The following is a 27,534-nucleotide window of genomic DNA, read 5'->3' as shown; positions in this document are numbered from 1 at the left end:
TAAAGTCTTGATTAGATTCAGGTTTGCTTTATTTAAAACAATTCATCATTGGTGGTGCTATTTATTTCTTATTTGTCTCATCAGAACAGGAAAATCCTAGTTCATAACATTCACTACTTACTTGCATTATTACCTCTTTTTGAGATGTTAAGATTGGTCATTTGGTTCAGGGAACATCAGATTGGTCCATCCATTATAAAGTTCTCCATCAGCTTTTTACCTCCTGGATTCAGCAACTATTGGTGACATTGCCTAATGGTGATATAGCCATTATTTTATTAGGGGGTGCAAAATTGTGATATTCTAATTCTTTTATCTCTTCTGCACTTAATTAATTGGAATTCTTTTATAAAGAACTTTTATCCATCAGCTCTTTGGTATCCTGAAGTATAACTTCTATAGAAAAGGCAAGACTGATTTTTTTTAAAGATTTATTTATTCACTTGAGAGAGAGAGCCTGCATATGGGGGAAGGGGCGCAGAGGAAGAGGCAGAGAGAGTCCCAAGCAGACTCCGCACTGAGTGTAGAGCCCAGTTCAGGACTCAATCCCATGACCCCGAGACCGTGACCAAGCTGAAACTGAGTCAGACTTTCAACCAACTGTGCCATCCAGGTGCCCCTGATTCTTTTTTTTTTTTTTTTAACCTCTAAGTAATCTCTATACCCAATGTGGGGCTCGAACCCACAACCTCAAGATCAAGAGTAGCATGGGGTGCCTGGGTGATTCAGTCAGTTGAGCACCCAGTTTTGGTTTTTGGCTCAGATTATGATCTCGGGATAGTAAGATCAAGACTCCGAGTCAGTCTCCAGTTAGGTCTGGAGCCTGCTTGAGATTCTCTCTCTCCCTTTCCCTCTGCTCCTGCTCTCTCTCTCAAATAAATAAATGAGTCTTTTTAAAAAAGGAAGATCAAGAGTTGCATGCTCTACTGAGCCAGCCAGGAACCCCATTTTTTTCTATTTTTTTTTTTTAAAGCAGAATTGATTCTCTTTAGTGACCAGTTTTCAGAATGAATTGGTTTTCTAGTGTCTTCTTTTTTTTTTTTAAGATTTTATTTATTTATTTGACAGAGAGAGGTCACAGGTAGACAGAGAGGCAGGCAGAGAGAGAGAGGGAAGCAGGCTCCCTGCTGAGCAGAGAGCCCGATGCGGGACTCGACCCCAGGACCCCGAGATCATGACCTGAGCCGAAGGCAGCGGCTTAACCCACTGAGCCACCCAGGCGCCCCTCTAGTGTCTTCTTGAGGTGACTAAGAATACATGACTTTCTTGTCACCAGATAACCAGATAATGGTTATCTGATGACTTTCTTGTCATCAGATAACCAGATAATGAATGACTTTCTTGGGGCGCCTGGGTAGCTCAGTGGGTTAAGCCTCTGCCTTTTGCTCAGGTCAAGATCCCAGAGTCCTGGGATCGAGCCCCGCATCCGGCTGTCTGCTTGGCAGGGAGCCTGCTTCCTCCTCTCTCTCTGCCTGCCTCTCTGCCTACTTGTGATCGCTCTCTGTCAAATAAATAAAATCTTAAAAAAATAAAAAAATAAAAATAAAAAAAAGAATAACTTTCTTTTTAGTGTTATTGTGAACTCATGCATTTTAAAACATATTTGGTGAATTTCAATCCATTGGAATCACTCTTCTTTTTGATGTTCAAATTGGCGCCACATTTGGTCAATGGAAGCCCTTCAGATTGACTCCATAATCATTTAAACGTGACTCTGATAGTCTTACACAGCTTTCTTGTTCTCTGATATGATGAGAGGTTCCAGCCTCAACTCTAGAAATCTCCTGTCCAGATCTTGAATCAGACATTTCTCCAAGGAGTAATTGTTCCTATCAGTAGGAAATGATGTTTAGAGGTCACAATTTGGACACCAGGAGTGCACATTGCTACTGGGTTGTTCAATTTCTAGGCCATTTTAGCATATAGATAGAAAACCTACTTTTATAAAGAGAAAAATATATCATACATTTATATTAATATTTTTCCATTCATTTTTAAGGTTCTAGAGTTTTTACATAATTCCTTTGGTTTTATATTTCTCTTTTATCTTGTCCTAAAAAATCCAAGTTCTTAACAACATTCACTACTTATTTGCTTTATCATTAGAGATAATAGTTTCAGAATAAAAATACCAATATTATCACCAACAAGATGGTTACTAAATACTGTTTAACATTTCCTTGCAGTTTTTTTTGTCTTAAGGATATATTGCACTACAGATGAAAAATCAAACTGTTGTGTTTTAAAGTTGAAATAATTCCTCTCTGTGTGATTCAGGCATCAATTCAATACACAATTGAGTTCTTTTTGCCCCATTTTTAAGGCTACAAAACATCTTTTTCTTTTTTAAGTTTTATTTAAGTAATCTTTCCATCCATCGTGGGGCTCAAACTCACAACCCCAAGATCAAGAGTCACATGCTCTTCCAACTGAGCCAGCCAGCCTCCCCAAAATAAAAAAATCTTAAATTTAACTTTGTTATATAATTATGTAAAACAGTAACATGGTTCCAAAGTCAAATCTACAAAAGAAGGTACATCCAGAAAAGTCTAGCTTCTGTCCTTGAACCCTCTTTTCTGTTCCTGCCCTTTCTTTATAGGTAACCATTTTTGCGATCAAGCTTTGGTTTACACTTTCATGAAAACAGACAAGAGATTCCAGTCCAAATGCTTTTGGTTTTAGTAGTACTCGTGGCTAAGATTTGTTACAGGGAAAGGATGCAAACCAATATCTGCAAAGGGAAAGCTATGTGAGGCAAAGTCCAGATGAAACCAGGCCCAGGTTTCTAAAGTCCTCTCCCAGTAGAGTCACATGGGATACCAAGACTCAACTCTTAACTAAAAGCTTTTTTTCTTAAATAAAAGATACATTTTCCATCTCTTCCTTCTTTTAAAAGATTTTATTTATTTATTAGAGAGAGGGAGACAGGGAGGGAGAACATAAGCAGGGGCAGCGGGGAGAGGGAAAAGCAGGCTTCCTGATGAGCAGGGAGCCCCGATGCGGGGCTCGATCTTATGACCCTGAGATCATGACCTGAATCAAAGGCAGATGCTTAACCAACTGAGCCACCCTGGTGTCCCTTGAGTCTTTTGCTACTTACAAAGTGTGGCATAATGATTAGCCTTGTACATATATCTTTGTTTATTTTCGCCAGTGTATTTTGGGCTTAGATTTCTAGAAATGGGATTGCTGGGTCAAAGAATTCATATATATGTCCTGTTGCAGGTCAGAGTCAACTTCCCTTTCTATAGCAGAAAACTTCTACAGTGGTACTCCCAATGGTCCCCATGTCCTGGTAAATTGCCCTGTGAGTGCAATTTACAAAAGTGATGAGATATCACTTCTAAGGTTAATTTAAGAAAGACTATGACTTCTGTTGTGCTCTCTCTAGCTCTTTTCTCCTGCTTGTTCTAATGAAGCAAGATAGTATGTTGGGAGCTGCTTTACGGAGAGGCTCATGCAGCAAGGAATGGAGGGCAGGCGGCCTCTGGCCAACAGCCAACAGCCAACAGCCAACAGGAAGTGAAGCTCTCAGAGCAACAATTCAGAAAGGAACTGAAGGAACTGTACCCTGAAACAACCACAAGGGGCGCCTGTGTGGCTCAATGGGTTGGGCCTCTGCCTTGGGCTCAGGTCATGGTCTCAGGGTCCTGGGATCGAGCCCTACTTCGGGCTCTCTGCTCAGCGGGGAGCCTGCTTCTCCCTCTCTCTCTGCCTGCATCTCTGCCTACTTGTGATCTCTGTCTGTCAAATAAATAAATAAAATCTTAAAAAAAAAAAAAAAAGAGTAGTTTGGAGGTGAATCCTCCTCTCCAGGTTGAACCCTGAGATGGCTGCAGCCCCAGCCAACACATTAGAGACCCTGAGCCAAAGGACCCAGTGAGCCTGCACCTGAAATCCTAACCCACAGAAACCATGAGATACGAAATGTGTTGTTTTACGCTATTAATTATTGGCCTGATTTCTCTTTTGCAGCATTCATTAGCAGATACACCTCCACTAGAATTGTTATATGTACTCTTTTATTAAAAGAATTTATTTATTTCTTGGGGCACCTGGGTGGCTCAGTGGGTTGAAGCCTCTGCTTTCGGCTCAGGTCATGATCCCAGGGTCCTGGGATCGAGCCCCGCATCGGGCTCTCTGCTCAGCGGGGAGCCTGCTTCCCCTTCTCTCTCTGCCTGTCTCTCTGCCTACTTGTGATCTCTGTCTGTCAAATAAATAAATAAAATCTTTAAAAAAAAAAAAGAATTTATTTCTTTATCTTGGAGAGAGAGAAAGAGAGCATGGGGGGAAGAGCAGAGGGGGAGGGACAAGCAGAGAGCCTGACTTGGAGCTTGATCTCACAGCCCTGAGATCACGACCTGAGCTGAAATCAAGAGTTGGATGCTCAAGCAACTGAGCCACTCAGGTGCCCGGTGTTATATTTACTCTTAACTAGTAGATGACGATAGGGAGCGTAGAATACTGATTGAGTAATGGTGAGGTCAACTGATGAGGCTGGTTGGCCAATGGTCTTCAGTGGCACTGTGTGGGGCTCTGGCTCTGGATTTGCCCTGTTCTCCATTTCATCAGTGATTTGGGTGGGTCATCCTGCACATGGTGGAGAAAAACTCAGAAGTCGAGGATCCTCAATCAACTGAAACAAGGACCAAATCATTTGGATTGCTGTATGAACTAAATTCAATTCAACAAAGACCTAGTAAACTTGGCAACAATACTTTGTGGGGTTCTATGAGGAGCTATAGAAGAGTCTAGAGGCTAGGAGACCCTGCACCCCACTGCTATGAACAGAGAGTCCTCACTCCCAAGCCACAGATGGGATTAAGTTAGGATTATCAAATGGCACAGTACATAGGCAAAGGCAAAGAATGATGTCTCTCAAACTTACAGGAGAGTGAAGGGCATTTTCAACTACTATTCTTTGTTTTTAACTCAAAAAAGTCTTCTTACATGAAAGACCAAAATGTGAGACAATAAACCACCAAAATTTTAGAGGAGAAAACAGAGGCAGCAACCCCTTTGACCTCAGCCATAGCACTTCTTAATAGGCACATCTCTGGAGGCAAGGGAAACAAAAGGAAAAATGAACTGTTGGGACTTCATCAAGATAAAAAGCTTCTGCATAGCTGAGGAAACAATCAACAAAACTAAAAGGTAACCTTCAAAATGGGAGAAGAGGGCGCCTGGGTGGCTCAGTGGGTTAAGCCGCTGCCTTCGGCTCAGGTCATGATCTCAGGGTCCTGGGATCGAGTCCCGCATCGGGCTCTCTGCTCGGCAGGGAGCCTGCTTCCCTCTCTCTCTCTCTCTGCCTGCCTCTCCATCTGCTTGTGATTTCTCTCTGTCAAATAAATAAATAAAATCTTTAAAAAAAAAAAATGGGAGAAGATATTTGCAAATGACATATTGGAGAAAGGCCTAGTATCCAAAATCTATAAAAAAAACTTATCAAACTCAACACCCCAAAAATAAATAATCCAGTTAAGAAATGGGCAGGAGACATGAACACTTACCCAAAGAAGACATACAAATGGCCAACAGACACATGAATGGTGCTTCACATCACTTGGCATCAGAGAAATACAAATCAAAACCACAGTGAGATACCACTTCACACCTATTAGAATAGCTAAAGTCAATGACTCAGGAAACAACAGATGTTGGCAAGGATGCTGAGAAAGGAGAACACTCTTATACTCTTGGTGGGAATGCAAACTGTGCAACCACTCTGGAGAACAGTAAGGAGGTTCCTCAAAATGTTAAACACCTCAGTGCATTTGCATTCTAGTATGGAAAGCAATTTTCGGGGTGGCTGGGTGGCTCAGTGGGTTAAAGCCTCTGCCTTCAGCTCAGGTCATGATTCCAGGGTCCTGGGATGGAGGCCTGAATCGGGCTCTCTGCTAGGCAGGAAGCCTGCTTCCCTTCCTCTCTCTCTGCCTGCCTCTCTGCCTACTTGTGATCTCTGTCTGTCAAATAAATAAATAAAATCTTTTAATAAAATAAAAAATAAAAATAAAGTAATTTTCAAATTATTAAAACTATAGGAGCATCTAGGTGGCTCAGTCAGTTAAGCATCCAACTCTTGATTTCAGCTTAGGTCATGATCTCAGCGTCATGAGATCAAGCCCCATGTCAGGCTCCACCTTCAGCTCAGAGTCAGCTGGAGATTCTCCCTCTCCTTCTCCCCCTTCCCACCTCACTGGTGCTCTGAATAAATAAATTATATATATATGCATAAATTATATATGTATAAATTATATATGTGTGTGTGTATATATATATACACATATACACACACATACATATATTTTAAAGATTTTATTTATTTGACAGAGAGACAGCAAGAGAAGGAACATAAGCAGGGGGAGTGGGAGAGGAAGAAGCAGGCTGTCCGAGGAGCAGGGAGCCCAACATGGGGCTTGATCCCAGGACTCTGGGATCCTGACCTGAGCCAAAGGCAGATGCTTAGCGACTAAGCTACCCAGGTGCCCCATAAATAAAATATATTTTAAAAATAGAACTGCCTTACAACCCAGCGATTGCACTACTAGGTATTTATCCAAAGGATACAAAAACACAGTTTCAAAGGGGCACACACCCCCCAGTGTTTATGGCAGCACTATCAACAATAGCCAAATTATGGAAAGAGCTCCAATGTCCATTGCCTGATGAATGGATAAAGAAGTGATAGAATATTACTCACCCATCAAAAAGAATGAAATCTTGCCATTTGCAACAACATGGATGGTATTATGCTAAGCAAACTAAGCCAGAGAAAGAAAAATACCGTATGATTTCACTCCTATGTGGAGTTTAAGAAACAAACCACGTGAACACAGGGGAAGGGAAGGAAAAACAAAATAAGATAAAAACAGAGAGGGAGACAGACCATAAGAGACTTTTTTTTTAAATTTATTTGACAGACAGAGAGCACAAGTCAGCAGAGAGGCAAGCAGAGAGAGGAGGAAGCAGGCTCCCTGCTGAGCAGAGAGCCAGATGTGGGGCTTGATCCCAGGACCCTGGGATCATGACCTGAGCCGAAGGCAGAGGCTTTAACCCACTGAGCCACCCAGGCACCCTAGAGACTCTTAACTATAGAAAACAAACAGGGTGGCTGGAGGTTAGGTAGGTCCAGGGATAGGGTGACTGGGTGATGGGAATCAAGGAGCACACTTGTTGTGTCGAGCACTGGGTAATATAGAATCATTAAATTCTACTCCTGAAACGAATACTACACTGTATGTTAACTAACTTGAATTTAACTAAAATCTTGGAAGGAAAAAAGTCTCTTCAGAAACGTAGTGACTGCACGTGCCAGCACCGGCCTTTCACAAGATCCCCAAGGGAGTGGTATCTACACTGAAGTTTGAGAATCTCCAGCCTAAAAACTGCTTGGTTTGGGGTTTTGATTTTTTGTAGTAAGCACATTTTCATGTATTCCCTGTGTAATTAAAAGATGTTTTGGGGACACCTGGGTGGCTCAGTCGGTTGGGCATCTGCCTTCAGGTCGGGTCATGATCCCAGCATCCTGGGATGGAGCCCTGCATCGGGCTCCTTGCTTAGCGGGGGGCCTGCTTCTCCCTTTCCCTCTGCCTGCAGCTCCCCCTGCTTGTGCGCTTGCTCTCTTTCTCTCTCTTGCTATCTCTCTGTCAAATAAATATATATTTTTTTAAATTTTAAAGAGACTAGATTAAGGGCACCTGTGCCTGGCTCAGTCGGAAAAGCGTGCAACTCTTCATCCCAGTCTCATGAGTTTGGGCCCCATGTGAGGTACAGAGATTACTTAAACAAACAAAAAAACTTTTAAATAAAAAATAAATAAAGAGACTGGGGCGCCTGGATGGCTCAATGGGTTAAGCCTCTGCCTTTGGCTCAGGTCATGATGATCTCAGGGTCCTGGGATCGAGTCCCGTATCGGGCTCTCTGCTCAGCAGGGAGCCTGCTTCCTCCTCTCTCTCTCTGCCTGCCTCTCTGCCTACTTGTGATCTCTCTCTGTCAAATAAATAAATAAAATCTTTAAAAATAAATAAATAAATAAATAAAGAGACTAGATTATAAAGAAGGTGAATATTCAAAGGGGGAGATTGGCTGCTGCTGGACTGGGTGGGAAGGAGTGCACTGAGCCAAGTCCAGAAGGTAGCAGGCCGCCCCACACCCTGAGAACGGAAAACTCCTGACAGTGAAGGCAGTGGGGTAAAGGGGGAAAGGTCCTGATCGAGCCACCCGGATTGAAAGCTCCGTACTGCAGTAGCCTCGCTACAAGCTGACATCTGGTCATCGTAGACCTTCATAACAGCAAGCTGAATGAAGGAAATGTCCAAGGATTGTAAGTTCTAGAAGTAATAATAGTAGCATGACTACAAATGAGTAATGTGGACCCACAATTCTCAGGATGTCGTGACAGCGAGTAGGCAAAGAAGTCATTCTTTCAACAATTACCAGTTTCTCTTTTTCCCCATTCCTTTGGAGAGGCCTCCTGCAAGAAGCCGATTTCCAGCTGCATGCGATAATGAAAGGATTTTTGCTTTCTTCTTATGTTAAATACAAGTGAATTGATTAAATAGAAGAGAGAGTCTGATTGCTAGGAAATCAGTGATTCAGATGGTGTGGAACGGCACCTGGGGACGTGGGGAGAGAAAACAGGAGGGGAAGGAAGTCTATACAGCCAACCGAGCCAAGGACACTCAAGGGCTGATGGGACTGAGCCTTGGAGAAGAAGGATTTGAGGAGCAAGGATTTGACATCACCCACTGTTTGTGGGTCCAGGAGGATAAGGGATGCCATGAGTTGGCTGTGGACCCAGAATTAGAACCCAGGGCTTCCTCCCCTTCTTCACCTTCCCCCCACCCCCTGCTCTCTCTGCCCGCCTCCACCCTTCTTGCCACAGATTCCTTAATTTCTTTCTCAGTACACTTTCCAGTATGTATGTGTTACTTCAAATAAAAAGTTGTATTTGGTGGGGGCGGGTACTTTGGATGCTGTTTTTGTTGTTTTTTTATAGAAACAATATTGAATATGTAGAAGAAAAGATACTCAGTATAGGCTTTTAAAATACAGGCAAGGCGATGAGAATTTACCCTGCAGGGTTTGAGGCAAGCCATGGGAACTTAGAAAGCCTAATAAATGAGAGAGGTCTGACCAAAGAAGCCTTCCAATTGCAGCTGGGCTTTACGCCAGACCTAAAGGAAAAAGACACTTGGTGGGTGTGATAGCTCAGCAAAGACTTGGAGCAGGGGGTCTCACCCTCACAGGCAGGCCCCCAGGCCATGGGGAGGGAGAGGGAGCTGGAGGAAATATGTATGTGACAACCCACCTCCCATTCCAGCAGGGGAGGCCCCCCTCGGTGCCCATACTCTTCCCTCTGAGAGACTGAATATGCAAACGATCATGGGCCAGACCAGGTATGACACTAGAACTCTGACCCCAAATCTCTGCAGTAACCAGCCTGGAAAGCCAAACCACAATTTAACCCCATTTAAAATGAGACTTCACACCAACACGTTCCTCCCGGTGTGCCAAGATCTGCCCCATGTTGCGATACTGTAATAATGCCCAATATTATAACTAGTGGTCTCAGGGGTGTTGTAAGAATAGGACTATCATCACTGTGTGTATGCGCGCGTGCACATGCTAATACACCCCAGAACTGCAGCGGTGGGCCCAGTACAACTAGGACTCAGTGTCTGGCAGCTTCTTCCCAGTCCCCACCACACCTTATCTCTACCAACTCAGGACCAACCAGAGAAACCAAATTCCCCAACCAACCACAGAGGTGCCCCCTCTAGCTAGCCAGCCTCCAGCGTCCCTCCCAGGTAAACCATCTCCAATCATAACATACCTGGAGCTTCCCTTTCTTTCCCACTGGGACACTTTCCCCTCCCTGCCTTTGAGTCCCTTCCTGCCAAATCCAAGTGATGATGGTAGCTGACTCTTCTGCAAGCTCTGAAAGAAGAGCCTCTGTTTGTTCTCATTTAGGTGATCTTGGTGTATTTCTGTATCTGCAGCAGGAGTCTGGACACAGAACATCATACTCTATCTCCTCCAAATCAGGAGGTAGAGCCACCCTCCAGAATGTCCCTTCCTGCCTCTATCCCTCCCAAAGGTAACCAGTCTGACCGTCAATGCCATGGATCATTTTTGCTTATTTCTGTACTTTTTATGGGAACAGAATCCCACAGTGAGGACTTCTTGTGTGTGTACTGACTTCTCTTGCTCAACACCAGGTCTGTGAGATCTACCCATATTGTGTAGAGCAAGGTCTTCATTCGTACTCATTGCTATATCCCAGTATTCTATTTTGTGATGTTACCACAGCTCCTATATCCATTCTAGCCTGGAGAGCCCTTTGGGCTGATTCCAGTTTGGGGCTATTATAAACATCACAGTTAGAAACATTCTTGCACTAAGAAGAAGAAGAAGAGGAAGACAAAGAAGAAGAGGAGGAGGAGGAAGAACAAGAGGAGGAGGAAGAAGAAGAAGGAGGAGGAGGAGGAGGAGGAGGAAAGGAAGAAAGGGAGAGAGAAAGGAAGGAAGGAAGGAAGGAAGGAAGGAAGGAAGGAAGGAAGGAAGGAAGGAAGGAAGGAAGGAAGGAAGGAAGGGGGGAAGGAAGAAACATTCTTGCACACATCCCTTGGTATACCGAAGCTCTCCTTGCTGTGCTGTTCATACCGGAGCATGGAATTGCTACATCCACGGTCAATTTCAGTAAGCTACTGCCAGGTTGCAAACGTTTTATCAACTTCTATTCCCCCCCAGCCTCTGAAAGTTTCAACTGCTCTGTTTTCACTGACATGTGATCTTGCCAGACCCTTTGATTGTAGCCTTTCTGCTTGGGTGTCTTTGTAAATTTACACTTCGCATTCCTCTGATTCCCTGTAGGCTCTAAGTATTACTGTTTCCCTGGATTTGGTTACAGTAATTATTAGTAGTACATAACTGATGGAAACAACACTTGTGCCTCCTCCCTACCACCAGCTTGCTTCAGGAGCACTCCTTTAGACAACTCACTATTGTATTGGAAACAATGGGTAGTGGAAGGGGGCCCATAGAGTGAGGTCTTTGCTTTCTCATTCTGTCTCTGATGCCTTTCCCAATACTCTGTGCACAGTAGGTGCAAATCATTGTATAAGGACATGAAAGTATGATATGAAAGCCTAATTGCAACTCACTTTGTGAGCCATTCCCAACCACTGGAAGGTAAGCAGGGGTCTTACTCCTTTTAGGCTTTAGATCCAGCACTGGAGAATCCTTAATGTTTTTAATTTTTAAGTAATCTCTACACCTGACATGGGGCTCAAATCCACAACCCCAAGATCAAGAGTTGCACACTCCACTGACTGAGCCAGCCAGGTGCCCCACGGAGAATCCTTTAATAAATAATGTTTGCAGGCTGCCTGGGTGGTTCAGTGGGTTAAAGGCTCTGCCTTCGGCTCAGGTCATGATCCCAGGGTTCTGGGATGGAGCCCCGCATGGGGCTCTCTGCTCAGTGGGAAGCCTGCCTCCCCGTCTCTCTCAGCCTGCCTCTCTCTCTCTGCCTGCCTCTCTGCCTACTTGTGATCTCTGTCAAATAAATAAATAAAATAAATAGATAGATAGATAGATAGATAGATAGATAGATAGATGTTTGCTACACCAAACTGGCCTCTGGAGGCCGGGCATTGTAGCCTGTGCCCCCTGCCTTGCCTCTCAGAGCCTCAGGCCATTAAGCCTGGGCACCAATCATGCACACACAGTGATGACAGTCCTATTGTTACAACATCCTTCAGACCATTAGTTATAATATTGCACATTATTACACTATCGCAACACTGGGCAGATCTTGGCACACCAGACAGGAACGTGATGGTGTAAGATCTTGTTTTAAATGGGGTCCCCAGCTCCAGACATGCAAACAGCTGTGGGTCATGAGCAAGAGTAGGAAACTTCTAGGTCTGGGGGTTGGGGTCACAGCGTTCCCTTGCACGTTCTCCTCTGGTCCTTGCTCCCTCCCAGTGTTGCAGACTAGCTATATACATTGGGTCAGAATGGTGCCCCTTGCCTAGGGCTGAGGACTGAGCGAGTTGATCTGTGTAAAATGCTTAGTCCAGTGCCTGGCACACAGCAAGGTATGGGGAAAGCAGCAGCCTTGGGTATTACTATCATTGTCACCAGCTGCTGCGGGAGTGCAGAATGCTGGGGGACTGTGCCCGATACCAAGTGTAAGCCTCATGGCCCTAGGCTACAGCGAAGAAAACAGAAAGGTGAGCAGAGGGGAAACATGGGATTCTCATCCATGGAGACTAGTCACTTCTAGCACAGATTAGATCAGGAATGCCAAACACTACTTTCGCTGGGGGAAGGTGAGGCCAATTCACAGAGAGCAAGTGACCTCAAGGCCTGAATGACTCCATTCCTAGGAGACTCCTAGAGAGCAAGAGATATACTGTGAAATTTGAATCTATCCCAGATAGGTCATTTCTGCCTCCTGGAAGGGTTCTATTAGAGCCTGGCAGAGGCCCCCGATGCAATGGCAAGCTGCCACTGGACATACCCAGATGTCGCCTCTCTGGGACAGGAGCATAGCCAGACCCCTCCAAGGACCCCTCCAAGGACCTTGTCCATGGAGGCACCCCCTTTGGTCTCCTCTCACTAAGATGGGAACCCAATGCTGCTCACTCTTTGAACAGCTTCACATGGGATTTCCCCCACAGAGACCAAGCAACTAAGAAGGGAATGCCTAATGCTGCCTCGGCAGGAAACAGACTGCCTTTATCAAAAATTCTCCCAGCTGATATCTCCACTCCTTCTTCATTTGACAGCATAGTTTTGCCTGGTTTTTTTTTTTTTAAGATTTTGTTTATTTATTTGACAGACAGAGATCACAAGTAGGCAGAGAGGCAGGCAGAGAGAGAGGGGGCAGCAGGCTCCCCGCTGAGCAGAGAGCCTGACTCGGGGCTTGATCCCAGGACCCTGAGACCATGACCCAAGCCAAAAGCAGAGGCTTAACCCACTGAGCCACCCAGTTGCCCCAGTTTTGCCTGTTCTTAAACAAGGAAGGAATAAATGGCATATGATGGTAAATTTAAAAAAAAAAAAAAAAAAAGATTCTCCCAGCCAAGTGTGCCTCGCCCCTTGGTTTTCTGCACTCCTCAGTCTCTGAGTAAAAAGGAACCAGTACAGAGAAAGGGGAAAACAGGCAGGAATGAACAAGACTGGCTATCAGTCCATAATTGTTGAAGCTGGATGATGGGCATGGGCTGGGGGTGGGGGGCGTGTTCTCATTCTATTTTCTCTTACATTTATTTCTGATATACATTTTCTTATGTTCTATTTTGTATGTGAAAGTTTTTCATAATAAACAATGTCTCTTGAAAGAATCTGTGAATAACCCAAAGCCCAGGAGGGTAAGGGCCATCTTCTTGATCTCTTAACCAGAAATTCCCCCTAAATCAGATGAAATCTGAGTGTATCCAGCAAGGAAAACAGGGTGAGGGCACAGCACTGGTCTGGCTTTGGTAGGCCATCAAACAAGGTCTATGTTTCCCACGGGGAGGAAAGCCGTGGTGGCTCTTGGGTTTTGAGGAAAATGTTTCAGCGGGAGAGAGAAGGTGAAGAGGGTACTCTGACGGCTGCTGAGTCCGCCCTAACCCACTGGGACTTGGGACAGCGCTGGGCCTCTGGCCCCACCCCAGCCTTTTCCCTGAGGTGAAGTGTGTTCTCCCAAGCCTCCAAGGATAGGTGGCTGGGCCTCACACTGGGGGCAGACGTCCTCTCTCCCTTCCTGGGGTTCTGGCCTCCATATGGTCCAGGTCATGGTGATGGGGGTAACCTATCTGTATCACCCTCCTATGCACCCCCTCCTGCGGCTGAAAGCCATACTCCAAACCCAGGATTTCTGAAATCAGAAACATCGTATCAACTATCCCAAGACATCTCCTGGCCACAGGCCTCATTACTCTGGCCAATTCCCAACCCTGCTTGAAGTTGGCATTTTAGAGGCCTTTGGTTGACAAGAGCCAAAACAGGCCTGCTGTTTCAGGCCAGATTAGGGCTCCTGGGCAGCATCAGGTGAAAAGTGCCTCGTAGGTCCCTGAATGATTCCTATGTACCTTACCGAAAGGTGTCTCCCACACGGCTGGTCACTGTTTGAAATTCCACCAACAAAGTAGCATCCTTTGGGACTATACATTGCTTTCTTGAGATAATCTTTTCCAAAGCTACCCTGGGAAAGTCACACATTAAAACTATACCGGTGCATGAACTTCTTACTGACCCGGGTATCTGAGAGGGAGGGAGAGCACAGAGGGCTGGCTAAGAGCAAGGGTGACAAGGAGTGGTCCAGACAGCTTGCGTAGGGACCTCTCCTAGTTTCAGGGTGCAGGCTGTTGGGTTCAGAGTGAGGGTTGAAAAGATGTTTAGGGGCACCTGGGTCGGTAAGTGTCTGCCTTCAGCCCAGGTCATGATCCCAGGGTCCTGGGATTGGGCCCTTCCCCCTCTCCCACTCCCTCTGCTTCTTGTGTTCCCTCTCTCACCGTTTCTCTCTGTCAAATAAATAAATAAAATCTTAAGGAAAAGTTTAGAGGGAAAGGGACAGGTCACTCAAGGTAGAGGTCACTGAAGCCACCTATAAAGCAAGGCTGTAGCAGCCAAAGCAGGGTCGAGAACCTACCAGCTGACAGTTTGGGGGTACCTCCCCAGGAGCTAGCTTTTGTCTCTTGCAGAGCACAGGAATGGAAGTGGCTCCTGGGGTTCCAGAGATGGCTGCCTGGAAAAAAACACCCATGAAGATATTCCCCAATCCATCTGGCTGCCGGAGAGGCACCCCAACCCTCACCCTGCACAGCTGCCCCAGGGGGTGTGCCTCCTTTCCCACCCGCCAGTGACTCAGTGCACAGGACAATGGAGGCTGTAGGATCTGAATCTGCCTTGTAAGCTTGTAGCCAAGCGCTCCAGCCCCTCCATGTTTATAACAGCATGTACCCAACCCTTAATAAATGCCAGGAACCATTCTAAGATTGGTGTAGATAAAATCATTTAATCCTCACCACACTGGAAGATCTATTTTCTTACACATAGAAGTTTTAGTATTTCATCCCCATTTTACAGCTGAGGAAACAGAGGCACAGAGAGGTTAATCAAGAGCGCAGAGGGACAGAGCACAGAGTGAGTGAAAGTTAAGAGTGGGGTACAGGCCCACCCTACACTACAGAGCAGCACCCTGACTCACTGGGCACTCTGCCTCTGCTACCCTCGTGTCTACCAGGCGGCACAGGGGAGAGGTAGGGGGAGTTGTCAGGGTTCACCGACTCTGGGTCAGGCACTTGACAAACACTTGTGTGCTTCAATCTCAGAAGAACCCAGTGGAGATGCGCCATGATACTCACTGTCCATGTGCAGAAGCAAGACCAGAGAAGTCTGACCATCTGCCAAGGCCACACAGCCCAGGAAGGGGTGGAGCTGAAATCCAAACCTTGGTCTGAGCTCTGCCTGGCAGGCCTCTCCTCCCCAAATCCGCCCTCCTCCCAGCTAAAGAGCATAGAGACCAGAAGGGAAGGAAAGGAAGATGGGGGTGAGGAGGCTGGAAAGAGGCTTCAGAGGCAGTCCTTAGCCCAGCAGCTTACATTCCCCAAGGTCCAGGAGAATGTCTGGACCTCCTCCACCTCTTGAGGGACCACAAGCAGCCATGTCCCTGGAGATGGACCACCCTGATGCTCCTAGAGCAATGGCTGGGCTTTTGGGGTCTGGAGCAAGGTCCTGTGGAGGTCCGCCCTGCCCCACCACCGACGCTGCACATCTGCTAGCCACCCAGCACAGGGGCAGGATAGGGGGCATTGCCAACCAGTGGTACTTCTTGATCTGTGGACTCAGACAAATGGGTATACAGCCTGGATGGGCGTACCTCACCTCCTCCAGAGAATAAAGGTGATAATCCAGATTGCAGGGTAGGCAAGGTCTGTAGCACATGGAGAGGGCATGAGCTGGGACAGAAATGTGGCCTGAGGCCCCCTGGCTCCCCTCTGACCCAGGCTCCACCAGCCCCACAAAAGGGACAAGTCGGGAAGACAGCACAGTCCGTGCTTGGGCTGGATGTCCTCTGGGAAAGGGAGCAGATTCCCAGCACAGAGGACCCAGAGGCTTCACTGGAGCAGGCGCCGCCTGTAGACCACTGTCAGGAACAAGGCCAGGAACACCCCAGTAGCAGCTGCCCTGAGCCACGGAGCCCAGGTGCTGACCTGGATGTAATCCTCCTCCTCCAGGGGCTCCGGGGTGGCACGCGGCCCAGGATTACCCTCCAGCAGGTCAACGCTGGGGTCCTGGGTCACTTGGATCCTTATGGAATCTACCGACTGGTACTCGTTCTCCTCTGGGGCATTGTCAGGCCCCGCGTCCAACGACTTGCTGTAGCTGAGGGCCAGGTCCGCAGAGCAGCCCGAGAATGGCTCACTGTCTACCCGGGAGGCCAGACAGCCTGGCTTGCTCAGCTCCAACTCGGACTCCCAGCCAGAAGAGCTGGGGTTTGGTTCGGGCAAGCTGTCTCTGGTGGAGATGGTGGGCCCTGGAGCTCCTGCAGTCTCCTGGGAAAGAAAGGAGGGGCTGAAAGGGACTGGGGATGGCAGGGAGACAGCCAAGTTGCATGACCCCATTTCCAGCCAGGCCATGAACTAGCATTCCAACCCTCCAATTCCCAGCCCAAAGTCCAGAAAGGAAGCCGCCCCCTCTTGGAGATTCAACCCACTGATGGTACGGGAGGGCAGTGGGGGATTCAGGGTCCAAGGCTCTGCTGGCTGGGTACCAGTGGTGACTTTCTCCAATGTACCCCTCTTGCTACTCACTGGCCTGCCTGTAAGTTCACCCCCACCCTCCTGGAGCCCTTGTTCGCTATGGCCCCATGCCACTCTGATGTTCTGCCTGGGTGGAGGGCCATGGAGCAGCCACAGCGTCAGAGCCCTGCCATGGGCCTAAAGGGTCCCCTGGACTTGGTTGCTCCAGGCAGACAGCAGCTACAGGGCTGCAAGGGCTTGCCCCAGCCATGAAGCGGTGGGTGGGGGGGGGGGGCGCACTGCTGCATCAGTGTGGCTACCTCCAGCATGTTAGTCCCATCTAAGACTGCAGTCAGTAAGGACTGGCTCGTGGTGGGGCAGACTGGATATTCCAGTGGTAAGGAGCAGGGAACTGAGGCAGGCAGGCCACCCCATGCTGCCCCTCATTGTTCAGTCTGCAACACACACTACTGAGCTCCATGGGTAGCTGCAAGCTCTAAATGGGCTAAGGCACATGACCAGGGGGATGGCCATCATGCCCAACCGTCCCAAGGCATCTGCACTCAGGGGCTTGAAGGATTATTATTACTCTAAAGGGTGTATGCTAGATCTCAGCTAGCCCTACACCCTTGAGGAGCAGCACTGGGATATCCCAGGCTAGAGACGGACTGGGGACTGGAAAGCGTCCAAGGACAGGGCTAGAGGGAAAAGCCTGGATCACTGCTGGACAGCGCAAAGACTCACCCCTGAGGGTGTGTGGCTCCTGACGGTGGGCACAGTGCTGGCGGGCGCCTTGCTGGGCACCGTGCTTGTGGACATCCTGGGCTCGGGCACCAAGCCTGTAGGCACTCTGGGTGCTGCTGTGCCAACACGCACTGAGTTGATGGGTAGTTTGGACGGTGGCAGACTTGTGAGCACATTAGTGGCTACTGCCCCGGAGGGTTTTGAGCTGGCAGGCAACTTGGAAGGCACTGCTCTGTCAAGTGCTGAGCTGGCAGGAACCCTGGAGGACGCAATGCTGGTGGTCAGTGAGCTTGTGGACACCCCAGGCCCCGTGGAGCAGATGCCGGCCTCACGGTGGTCACCAGCGCCCCCCGCACAGGCCAAGCCCATGGATGAGGAGGAGGTGCCAGCAGATGGCGCTGACGCGGAAGGTGCAGGCAAACGGCTCGCCCTGTGGGTGGAACGGCTCAGGGGCTGAAAGGAGACAGATGGAGACACAGGCCCACGGGATGAGGGGAGGCTGGAGGCCGTGCCTGCAGGGGGCAAAATAAAAGGGGAGACACAAATCACAGGACCGTTACTCTAAAATCACAGTCACCCTGGGATCAGAAGGCTGAAGAGCCACTGTGCCCTAGCTCAAGTCCCTACTGCCTCCAAGCCCCCCAACTTCTTACCCAGGGAATCTCCACAGTCCCTTTGGTCACTGTGCCCAGGCCCGGGTCCTTGGTCCTATATATCCTTAGTCCTTGACCTAAAGCCGAGTCTTCTAAGAGTGAAATGGTCCCTCTCCCTAATAGCATCTAGGAGCTTAAAGATCACTCATTATCCTCTGCTCTTTCTTCTCCTGCCTGGGACACCCTCCTTTCCTCCTGTGTCTGCTCCTTATCTTGGGAGAAATTCTGGATGCTCCTCCCTCTGCCACCTTCCCCTCCCCGCCTGTAGGAGCAATTCTGGACCAGGCAGAAGAGCTCCTAGCAGTCACAGGGCACCAGAGGCCCAGTGAGCCCCCAGTGTGCGCAAATCTCCCAGGAGACCTATGGACTCCGGGGCAAAGGGTGCAGGGACCAAGCCACCCCTGACACGAGGGCTTAAACTGGGACAAGCAGGAGGAAGCAGGTGGTGACAGTCCATAAAGGCTTTCCCTGTGGAACTCTGAGAACACACATGCCAGGCCCTACAGCTGACAAAGGCCAGGAGTCATTCTGATGTACCACCTGACCCTCTCCAATCTAACACACAACAGAATCTTGTGGGACCTGTATCTGTGCAGGTACTGAAATCTAAGTGCCCTTTGCCTCTCTGGTCCACATCAGCGTTTCCTGAAAGGTGTTTTATGGCAAGCTGACATTGCAAAGTATAAACAGGTGCTGGGGGAAGAATTCTAGGGTGGCAGGAGTGTAGGCCACTAAAGTGGCTTCTCTGAGCCTCTAACTGTTCATGTGCCTTGTGGCTGTCCCAGGGGCACCAAACGCGGGGCAGGTCATAATGTTCCATGGAATACAGTTTGGGAAATAATGATGCAGAGAAATGCCAGCCTGGGAGGTCAGAGTAGACGTCTTCTATATTCCCAAGAGGGAGCGCTGAGATCTGGTTTGGGGTCCAGGCCCTTACCTGATGAAAATCTTACTTTCTCTGGGGACTGAGAAGTTTTAGTGATTCCCTGGGAGCTAGATCCCCATTTGGGGTAGGGCTCCCCTGCCAGTAGGTGGCCCAGGCCTTCTGCAATGTCCTCCAGGTCCTGGAGAACCCCTGCAGAGTCAGTCCTCTTGGTAGAGTCCCAAAATAGCCCTAATCCTCTTCCCTTACCTGTATCCACACCCTCTGCAATGTGACTGTCAGTCCTCTCATCCAGGGATGGAGTCTATTTCCTGACTCCTTGACTCTGCGCTGGCCTCCGTGACCTGCTTTGGCTCACAGAATGAGGCAGGATGAAACTGCCAGGGTGAGTCTTTGCCCAGGAGCCTGCTCTCTCAGAATTCTGCTCAGCTGCCATGAAACAGACTTGTCTGGTGAAGGACAAGGACTAGCTGAAGAGAACCAAGGTGCCCCAGCAGAGCATACGTGTGTTTGGGCATCAACGTGTATACAAGAGGGAATTCAGCCGAGACCTGAAGAACTACCCTGAACCAGCCCAAATTGCTAACCCACAGAATCATGAGCTAAATCATTATATTTTAAGCCACTAAATGTTGGAACAGTTTGCTACACAGAAAATATGGATATGCCCTCTAAGGAACTGAGTTGCTCCCTGAGGTAAACTCCCTTTATTCCCCCTTGCCTCCTGTCCAAGGAGGGCAACTCTAAGTCTTCACCCTCACTGGGAGGTTGGAGAGGCCCCAGAACTCCAGATTCCACACATACCTGGTGTGTGGGCACTGCCTAGTTCTGTGTCCTGCTCTTGATGTCCACTGGAGGTCAGAGGGTTGAAGGCCGCCATGTCAGAGGAGGACTCCAGGGAACCAGCGGGCCTCCTCAGGACATCCCCAGAATGGGGCATCGGTGGGACTTTCTTTGAACTCTGCAAGAGGGAAAATACAAATGAGGCAATTGCTTTTCCCAGGAGTGGGCATCTCCTACAGGTCTCAGCCCATAGCACGGAGTACAGAAACTGAGGAAGCCCCTAGCCCGGGCTTTGGTCATTGCCAGACCCTGTCTACAGGAACCTACCTCACCAAAAACACACACCATCCCATGGGGAGTCTCTATTCATCTGCCTTGCCCTGTAAAAGGTTCCCCTCTCTGATACTATTGCACAGACCCCTTTCTTGGGCTTCAAGTTCATGGTCTGACATCTCCTGGACGTCCCAACAGAATCAGCCATTTCTGCTCTGAATCAGCTTTACTGGAAATAAGTACTCCAACCACCCCATTACCTCCTGCTTCCCCAGTACCTCTCCACTGTTCATTTCCTGGTCCCTCGATGTAGCTCACCTCGTCACACAAACCACTGCAAAGACCACAAAACTGTGGCTTCACAGCTGGCTGGTAAGAGGAGTGAGCACTACCACAGGGTGAAGCCCAACTCAGCAGTCTGAAAGCTGGTTTGGAACCTACCTCCACCGAGGGAGCCCTGAGGTTCCGAGCAGAGATTACACATGGTTTGTGGTTGGGAGAGAAGAGAGCTTCTAGAAGCTGGAAAGATAGGAACACAAAAGCAGGAGGCCCAAAGTAGACTGTGAGGACACACCTCTTCCGGGAACTCTGATGGCTGGGTGTCCTGGACTGGCAAGGGGAAACTTGGACTTGGCTCCTCCTCTCTGTAGCCGTTGTGGGGGGCCCTGGGGGCCACAGCAGGTTTAGAGGACCGTGGAACCTCAGCAGGAACTAACTGTGGCTCCACTGGGGCTGGAGGCCGGTTCCGGACCCCTGGAGGCAAAGACAGAGTGATGTCAAGGGGGAATCATGGATGCTCCCAATGACAGGAAAGGCCTGCGTGCTCCTGGACCCCCAGGTCAATGACTATCAGCCCCCACCCCCAACTCCCAAAGCTGTCCTGATGTAGGGTGTACTTAGAAGAGACAAGACTCATTGAGTGGGAGGCAGTAGCGGGAGGGAGAGAGGAAGGTAGGGAGGACAAAAACCAGGAGAGGTAGAAGGAGTGGGGTGGGAGAGGTTGGGGGGGCCCTGGGGGGCACTCCACAAGCCTCTCACAACCCAGACTGGGTCAGCGGTCACCACTTCTCTCTCCCTTGTCATTCTGGAACCCAGTGGCTTTCTCCTCCTCTTTGTTGGTGGCTGTCCCCCTTAACTGACCCCTCAGAAAGAAGGATGGAAGGGAGGGAGAGAGAGGGAGGGAGGGAAAGAAAAAAAAATAAGAAAAGCAAACAGGAGGCTCTTCTAAGGCTGTAAATCTCGTCAGGGTCTCAGGAGTTGTCTCTAGTCTAAAACATAAATAGGGCTGGCTTGAATTTTCTTCCTGTTACGACCCCTCCGACCTGACCTCACCAGACCCCTCTGGCCGCTTGGCCCGGAAGGGTAACTCTGCGGCTGGGGTGGAGGACTGAGAAGACTCCAGGGGAAGCAAGGGGGAGAGGAAGGGATGAGGGAAAGGAAGGAAGGAAGCCATGAGGAAGAAAGAGGAGACAGTGAGGGGGAAGGGAAGAGTAGAGAAGAGTGGAGAGAAGGCCGTCAGCTGAACGAGAGACAAGAGGAAGTGAGAAAGAGGAGGGAGGCAAATGTCACAGCCACAAAAATTAGAGGAAGTCCCATCTGGTGAGCACATGGGAGGTGTCCAGTCCCACATCCATCATCTCGTGGTACCAACCACAGTCCTACAATGTAGATGTCTGGCCGTGAGTCCCATTTTACAGAGGGGAAGACTGAGGTTTAGAGAAATTAAGGGACTTGGCCGAAGGGACATGGCTAACAAGAAGCTAAGCTGTGATCCACACCCAGGTTTGTCTACCGCGTAAGAGTCATGGGAGGGAAAGTGACAGAGGGAGGCAGGAGTACAGAGGGGAGGGGAGAGGCTGAATGGAGGCCAAGGGAACTAACAGGGGTTCCACAAGGAGGGCCACAGCAGGAAGCTCACCGGGCAGGTTGCTGTGGTAGATGCGAGCTACTTCGTCAGCAAGATCCACCAGCTCACAGGCCCTCAGTGCACTGATGAGGGACTCCACCCAGCCGATCCGCCGCCGAAGGCTGTTGAAGAGCTCCCAGAGGGTGCCCTGGTTCCCAGAGAGCTGGCAAGAGGCCCGCAGTCGGTCCTGGAAGACACAGCCAGCTGCCCTGCTCAAGCCAGGGGGCCCTGGCCCCTTCCCCACTCAGGAGGGGACAGTTGCAGAGAGAGGCTCCAAGTAGCCCCAAGAGCAAGGCAGCCATCTGAAACTCGGTCAGAGCCCAGGACAAGGCCAGTGTTTGGGCCCAAGTTTAAAGGCAGTTACCAGGAAACAGGCTCTTACTGTGTGCCAGGCCCTGTGCTCAGGATGCTGAGAGCTACTGTCCCGACTCTACTGGTGAGGAAACAAGCTTAGCAGAAATAAGGTAACAAAGACCCTACGGACAGATCCTAGTTAGTCCTTCACCAAAGCCTGGGGTTTGCTCAGGTAGCCCCGAAGGCAAAAAGAAAGGGTTTGGATTAACAGCAGAGGAAAGGTACAGAGGAAACAGAAGACGAAAAGGAGGTAAAGGGACAGAGAGAGGAAGCCAATGCTAAGAATCAGGAGGCTGGGATGCTGGGAGACTCTGATAAGGAGTCTCAGGGCAGAGGAGGTTTTATGGGCACTGAATTCCCACATGCAGACGGGCAAACAGAGAGCAGAAACGAAGACCCATAGGAAACATATCCTGCAGAACTAGTCAGGAGGCACCCCCTATGCCCCCTAATTCCAGGGAGGGGGCCCGAATCCCAACAGCCACAGGCCCGCACCACCATCAGCACAGCCGCGTGGTGGCAGCAGAGAGCCAGAGCCACTGGGAGCAGCTAGAACTGGGAGGCGGCCAGCCCCACTTCACTTGGGGCTACAGCCAGTTCTGAGAGGCTAGGGCAGCCTGGCTCCCGCGAGCTGTCAAAACTGAGCCCTGGGCTCCCTGTCAGGACAGGGTCCCGTGATAAGGTGAATGGAGTCAACACTGAGCAGGAACAATGACAAGAGACGACGTCAAGGAAAGTCTCGAGGGGAGCACGTGAGGGGACCGAAGCCCAGACATCTCAGGCAGCCAGCACCCTACTTTTTTAGCACTACACCGTATGGACGCAAGAGGGAGCTCAGCTACGTGGGAAAAGGCCAGCCTGAACCACACTTCATTCTGCAAGGTAGAGAAGCGTCAAGGTCAAGAAGCAGGATGCAGAAGATGGAGAAGGAAGGAGTTGGCCCTGGCTTTGGCGGAAAGCTCCGAGCCCCATGCCCCTGCACCGAGTCAGTCAGAGTCCCATGCCCCCAGCTCACCTGGTCACTTGTGGTGAGGCAGGACAGGTAAGGCAGTATCTCCAGAACATGAATGCGGTCGACAAAACTGCTGTAATGGTAGCGGATATACTCGTAAGTCTTTTCCTCCGCAAACGTCATCGCTGTCTAGGTTCTGAAGTGATGGCGGGTTCTGGCCCATAAAAGGACAAATGGAGAGGGGGGGTAAAAAGGCTGGAAAAGAAAGCATACCACGTATGGTAACAGAGTTGGGAATGGGGTGGGACAAAAGGCAATGATTCCTTTCTTTCTCAATTCTCTGGAGTGCTTGCTTCTTTCTTTAATCGTCTAATTTTATGACTGCCTGAGTCCCAGAGGCCCTCAAGAAATTTGCTTAAAAACGAATTGATGACTGGGGCACCTGGGTGGCTCAGTGGGTCAAAGCCTCTGCTTTCAGCTCAGGTCATGGTGCCAGGGTCCTGGGATCGAGCCCTGCATCCGGCTCTCTGCTCAGCGGGGAGCCTGCCCCCCCCCACCTCTGCCTGCCTCTCTGCCTACTTGTGATCTCTGCCAAATAAATAAATAAAATCTTTAAAAAAAAATGAATTGATGACCAAAAGAAATCAGATCCAGCTCTAGGCCCCATTTCTTCCCTGCAGACTGGTCAGTGTTGGGAAGGGCTCTGGCTCCCTGCCCTTGTCCCAAGGTCTGTTTGTGCCCCTAGCTGCTGACAGCACGTGGGCTCCACCAAGAAGTGCTGCTTCCCTGGTGTGTACCAGGAAAAAAAAAAAAAGAAAAGCCCAAAATAATAATAAGATCATCCTACTTTAAATGTGAAGAAAACAAAGTACCAAGAAATTAAGGGGCTTGCTAGTTAGTGGAAGAGCAAAAAACAGAAGTCTTCAGCCTCCAGGATCAGGTTCTTTCTAGAACATGACTGCAAGCCCACCATTAAGGCTTGTTGCATACATGTTCTTAGGGTAGGAGGCTGGTTCCACTCACTGTGTGATCTGGGGCAAATTACCAGTCCTTTGCAGGTTTCTCTTCACCCCTAAAATGGCTTAGAGAGCTTGTTTTGACAACACAATAGTTCAACCACATAAGGTTCACATTTAGAAGTGCCTCAATTACTAGCAATTGCTACTAGTTGCTTAGGTAGCACTTACCACACTTTGCAATTATAGATGGGGTTGTCTGCGAGTTTCTTACCTGCCTCCCCCCTCAGGGAGAGCTGCAGGGAATAAGAGGGACAAGATCTCTGCCATCATCCAATTTATATTCTATTGGGGTGGGACAGATAACAAATGAGTAAACATATACATAAATAAGAATTCCAGACATTAATCATGGAAAATAAAGCAGGGTAATGAGACAGAACCCCTGGAGAAAGGTATGTTGCATGGATGGAGGTGGTCAGGGAAGTCTTTCTGAATCCCTGACATTTGAGCTGAGGCCTTCTGGGCTATAACAAGATCAGCTCTGGGGGTGGGGGTTGGAGGGCGGCACAGCAAATTAGAAGTCCTAAGGCATAAATGAGCTTGGCATGTTTGAAGAACAGAAAACGGGTCTGAGGGGTCCAGGTTTAGAAAGCTAGGGGGAGGGGCAGAGATCAAGATCAAGGAGGTTAGGAGAGGTGGCTCATGTGGGGTGTTGCAGGAAAGGACTTTGGAGGTTATTTTGGGGGGGTTTTTTGGAGTGAGATGGGAGGCCATCAGGGGGTTCTGAGCAGGGAAGGGAGAGGACTGAACTTTTGTTAAAGACCTCCCTGGTAGTTGTGAAAACCTGGACTGTGGAGGGACCAGGATGGAAGCAGGGAGATAAATCAGGAGGCTAAAGGAAGGGGCCACAAGATGGGGATGGCGGGAATGCTGCCCTGGGAGGTGGTGAGAGGTGCTTGGGTTCCTGGTGTGCTGCGGATGTGGGAAGTGAGGAAGAGAGAAGAATCAAGGATGCTCAGGTGTTGGTGGATGGAGGGTGCCATTCAGGCAGGCTAGAGAATCTGGTGGAGAAGCTGTGGTACAGAGAGGTCTCCAAAGCTCCATTTTGAACAAGTGAAGCTTAAGATGCTGGAACATGTCCAAGTAGGTTTTGTAGGAAGGAAGGGGTCAGAAGACAGAGGGTCAGGCTGGAGCAAACACATAGGTGCCTGGTGTGGGCGGACTCTAGGCCTTATAGCCTCATGTTACATGCCTTGCTTTGTTAGCCACCAGGGGCGACATTCCTGCTGGTTAATGTGTTAATGACAGAGGTCAAGAGGATCAAGGCGATTTGGGGGGGGGGGCGGGCTCCTCTGAGCCTTCAGGAGGTGAGCAAAGAACAACTCTAAGGTGGCTAAATGATCCTTTCTCCTTCTCTTCCATGGCATCCAGAGACATACCAGGAGAGAGTCAAGTAATACATTCTTCTGCATCTGAGCCTCAGCCCTTAGGCATAAGAGTTTGGGAAGTATGGGGACTCCTGGGTGGCTCAGTTGGTGAAGCATCTCCCTTCAACTCAGGTCATGATCCTAGGGTCCTGGGATTGAGTCTGGAAGCAGGCTCCTTGCTCGGCCAGTTCTCCCTCGGCCTGCCGCTCCCCCTGCTCTCTCCCTCTGACAAATAAATAATACCTTTTAAAAAGGGGGTGGGGGTGGGGAGTATGAAGTATAACATGCTCCAACCAAAAAGAAAGGAAGCCCATATTTGTTCACATTTATTCACCGGTCCACTATAGGCGGGCCCATCCTAAGTTTCTTTCATTTAGGAGAGGAGAAATGATGCCAGGTTGCACAAGCAGACCAGTGGCCCTGGCAGGATTTGAATCCAGGACCTGCTGCCTCTTTGCAGCTCACCATAACACCTTGCAGAATATAGGCCCTGCTGCAGCAAGTGAGACTCACAGCCCCAGAGGGACCGAGGGCACGGCTTGTGTGAGGGGAGTTGTGTGAGGATGTGCCCGTGAGGCTGAAACATTTAGTCCCTTCTCTTGAAAGAGCTATAAATCGTTCAGACAAGCCCGAGTGCATTCCCTCTATGGCAGTCTCGGTTCTCAGGTTGTTGACTGTACTTCCAAAAGTTTTTGCGACTCCACAGCATGCACACGAGAACGTCGATTTTTTTTATTTGTTTTTGTTTTTGTTTTCCCAGCATCTCCTTCCGGTCTCAGAGAAGGGCTGACCGACGCTGCGAGGAGAGCTGTCTCCCCGAACGCCCCGGAGGCTCTGAGAGCGTCCAGGAAAGAAATAACCACCGGCCCAGAGGGGCGAGGCCTCACCGACTGGGCTCCGATTGCTGGATGGGACCGGGACCAGGCTCGCTGAGGGAGGGAGGCTGTTCTGAGCAGCTGTCACCCCCAAGAACTGTCATGGCTCCGCGGAGGACGGCGGCCCCAGACTTGTAGGCGCGGCCCCGGCTCCGGGAGGTTGGCGCGCCCGGGCCAGGCCTCGCCCCGGAGTCACCCTTGGCCTGCGGGGAGGCTGCAGGAGCTCCGCAACCGGCGCCTGCCTTCTTCCCGCCCAACTTCCCCTCCAGTCCGGGCAGACGCCCCGCGCCACCCCCGGGGCTGGCTGAGGCTCGTGGAGTCCTCGCTGCGGCGAACTGCTCGTGGGCTCTTCCCCAGCCCCACGCACCCAGTGGCGTCCCTGACCCCCGAGCGCCCGGGCGGACTCCGAGTCCCACTCGGCTCTTGACTCCGCTGGCCACCTCCCCGAACGGGATCCGCGTGCCCTGAGCCGACGGGACAGAGGGCCCAGGACGGCTAACTTACCTCGGGTAGCCACCACTCCGCGACCCGCCGACCTCCGCGGACACTCCGGAACCCTCCCCAACAGGGAGGGGGCGCGGCGGGGAGGGGCGGGACCGCGCGGCCATTGGCCAGACGGCGGGGGCGGGGCTTCTCGGCCCACCAGAGCCAGAGGGCAGTGGGCGGGGGGGGGGGGGGGGGCGCTTGGCCTTGGCTCCGGGACCTGGACACGCCGGACCGCGCTCCCGGACCGACCTAGGTCCCTGATGGGGCGTAGAGGATCAGATTATTTTCTTTCCTTGTTTGTCTCGAGCAACGTCCAGGGGAAATCCAGAATCCAAGTGGACGGCCGACCTCGGAGTCAGTGGTCGGCTGGGTCATCGTGCTCCCTACGCTAAGCAATCACTCCTCCCGCCAAGTAATTTGAAGGGGGAGGGTCTTTATGTCATTTGTACCTGGGCACCTAGGAACTGGCACACAGTTAGTGCTCAATAAATATAGGGTGATAC

General features: G+C 49.8%; 1 protein-coding gene across 7 annotated transcripts; it reads right to left on the bottom strand.

The window, feature by feature from the left end:
- On the bottom strand, positions 1-27,130 carry MAVS (mitochondrial antiviral signaling protein). Of its 7 annotated transcripts, XM_032351303.1 has the most exons (11): positions 27,050-27,130; positions 23,348-23,539; positions 21,991-22,165; positions 20,647-20,825; positions 19,821-19,977; positions 17,481-17,992; positions 16,209-16,550; positions 14,645-14,740; positions 14,085-14,197; positions 1,728-1,829; positions 1-252 (listed from the first exon to the last, which is right to left on the bottom strand). In XM_032351303.1, exons 2-11 carry the CDS (start codon positions 23,465-23,467, stop codon positions 237-239), a joined length of 1,812 nt encoding a protein of 603 aa, XP_032207194.1. In that variant the 5' UTR covers positions 23,468-23,539; positions 27,050-27,130; the 3' UTR covers positions 1-236. The 7 variants fall into 7 exon arrangements, with proteins under 7 accessions (XP_032207194.1, XP_032207197.1, XP_032207201.1 ...); XM_032351306.1 differs by lacking the exon at positions 14,085-14,197 and having other exon boundaries at positions 2-252; XM_032351305.1 differs by lacking the exons at positions 1-252; positions 1,728-1,829 and adding an exon at positions 9,885-10,008.
- Positions 27,131-27,534: the final 404 nt, after the last annotated feature.

Source organism: Mustela erminea, chromosome 7 (assembly GCF_009829155.1).
Source record: "Mustela erminea isolate mMusErm1 chromosome 7, mMusErm1.Pri, whole genome shotgun sequence".
Taxonomy (NCBI): Eukaryota; Metazoa; Chordata; class Mammalia; order Carnivora; family Mustelidae; genus Mustela; species Mustela erminea.
Note: the sequence above shows the minus strand (reverse complement) of the source record. Positions and strands in the feature narration are given on the sequence as shown.

Coding starts and splice junctions, on each gene's coding strand:
- MAVS (XM_032351303.1), bottom strand. CDS start 23,467: ATGACGTTTGCGGAGGAAAAGACTTACGAGTATATCCGCTACCATTAC. Junction 20,826..21,990: donor CTACCACAGCAACCTGCCCG/GTGAGCTTCCTG, acceptor CTTTGCCTCCAG/GGGTCCGGAACCGGCCTCCA. Junction 19,978..20,646: donor CATCAGAGTTCCCGGAAGAG/GTGTGTCCTCAC, acceptor TCCCTCTTGCAG/AGTTCAAAGAAAGTCCCACC.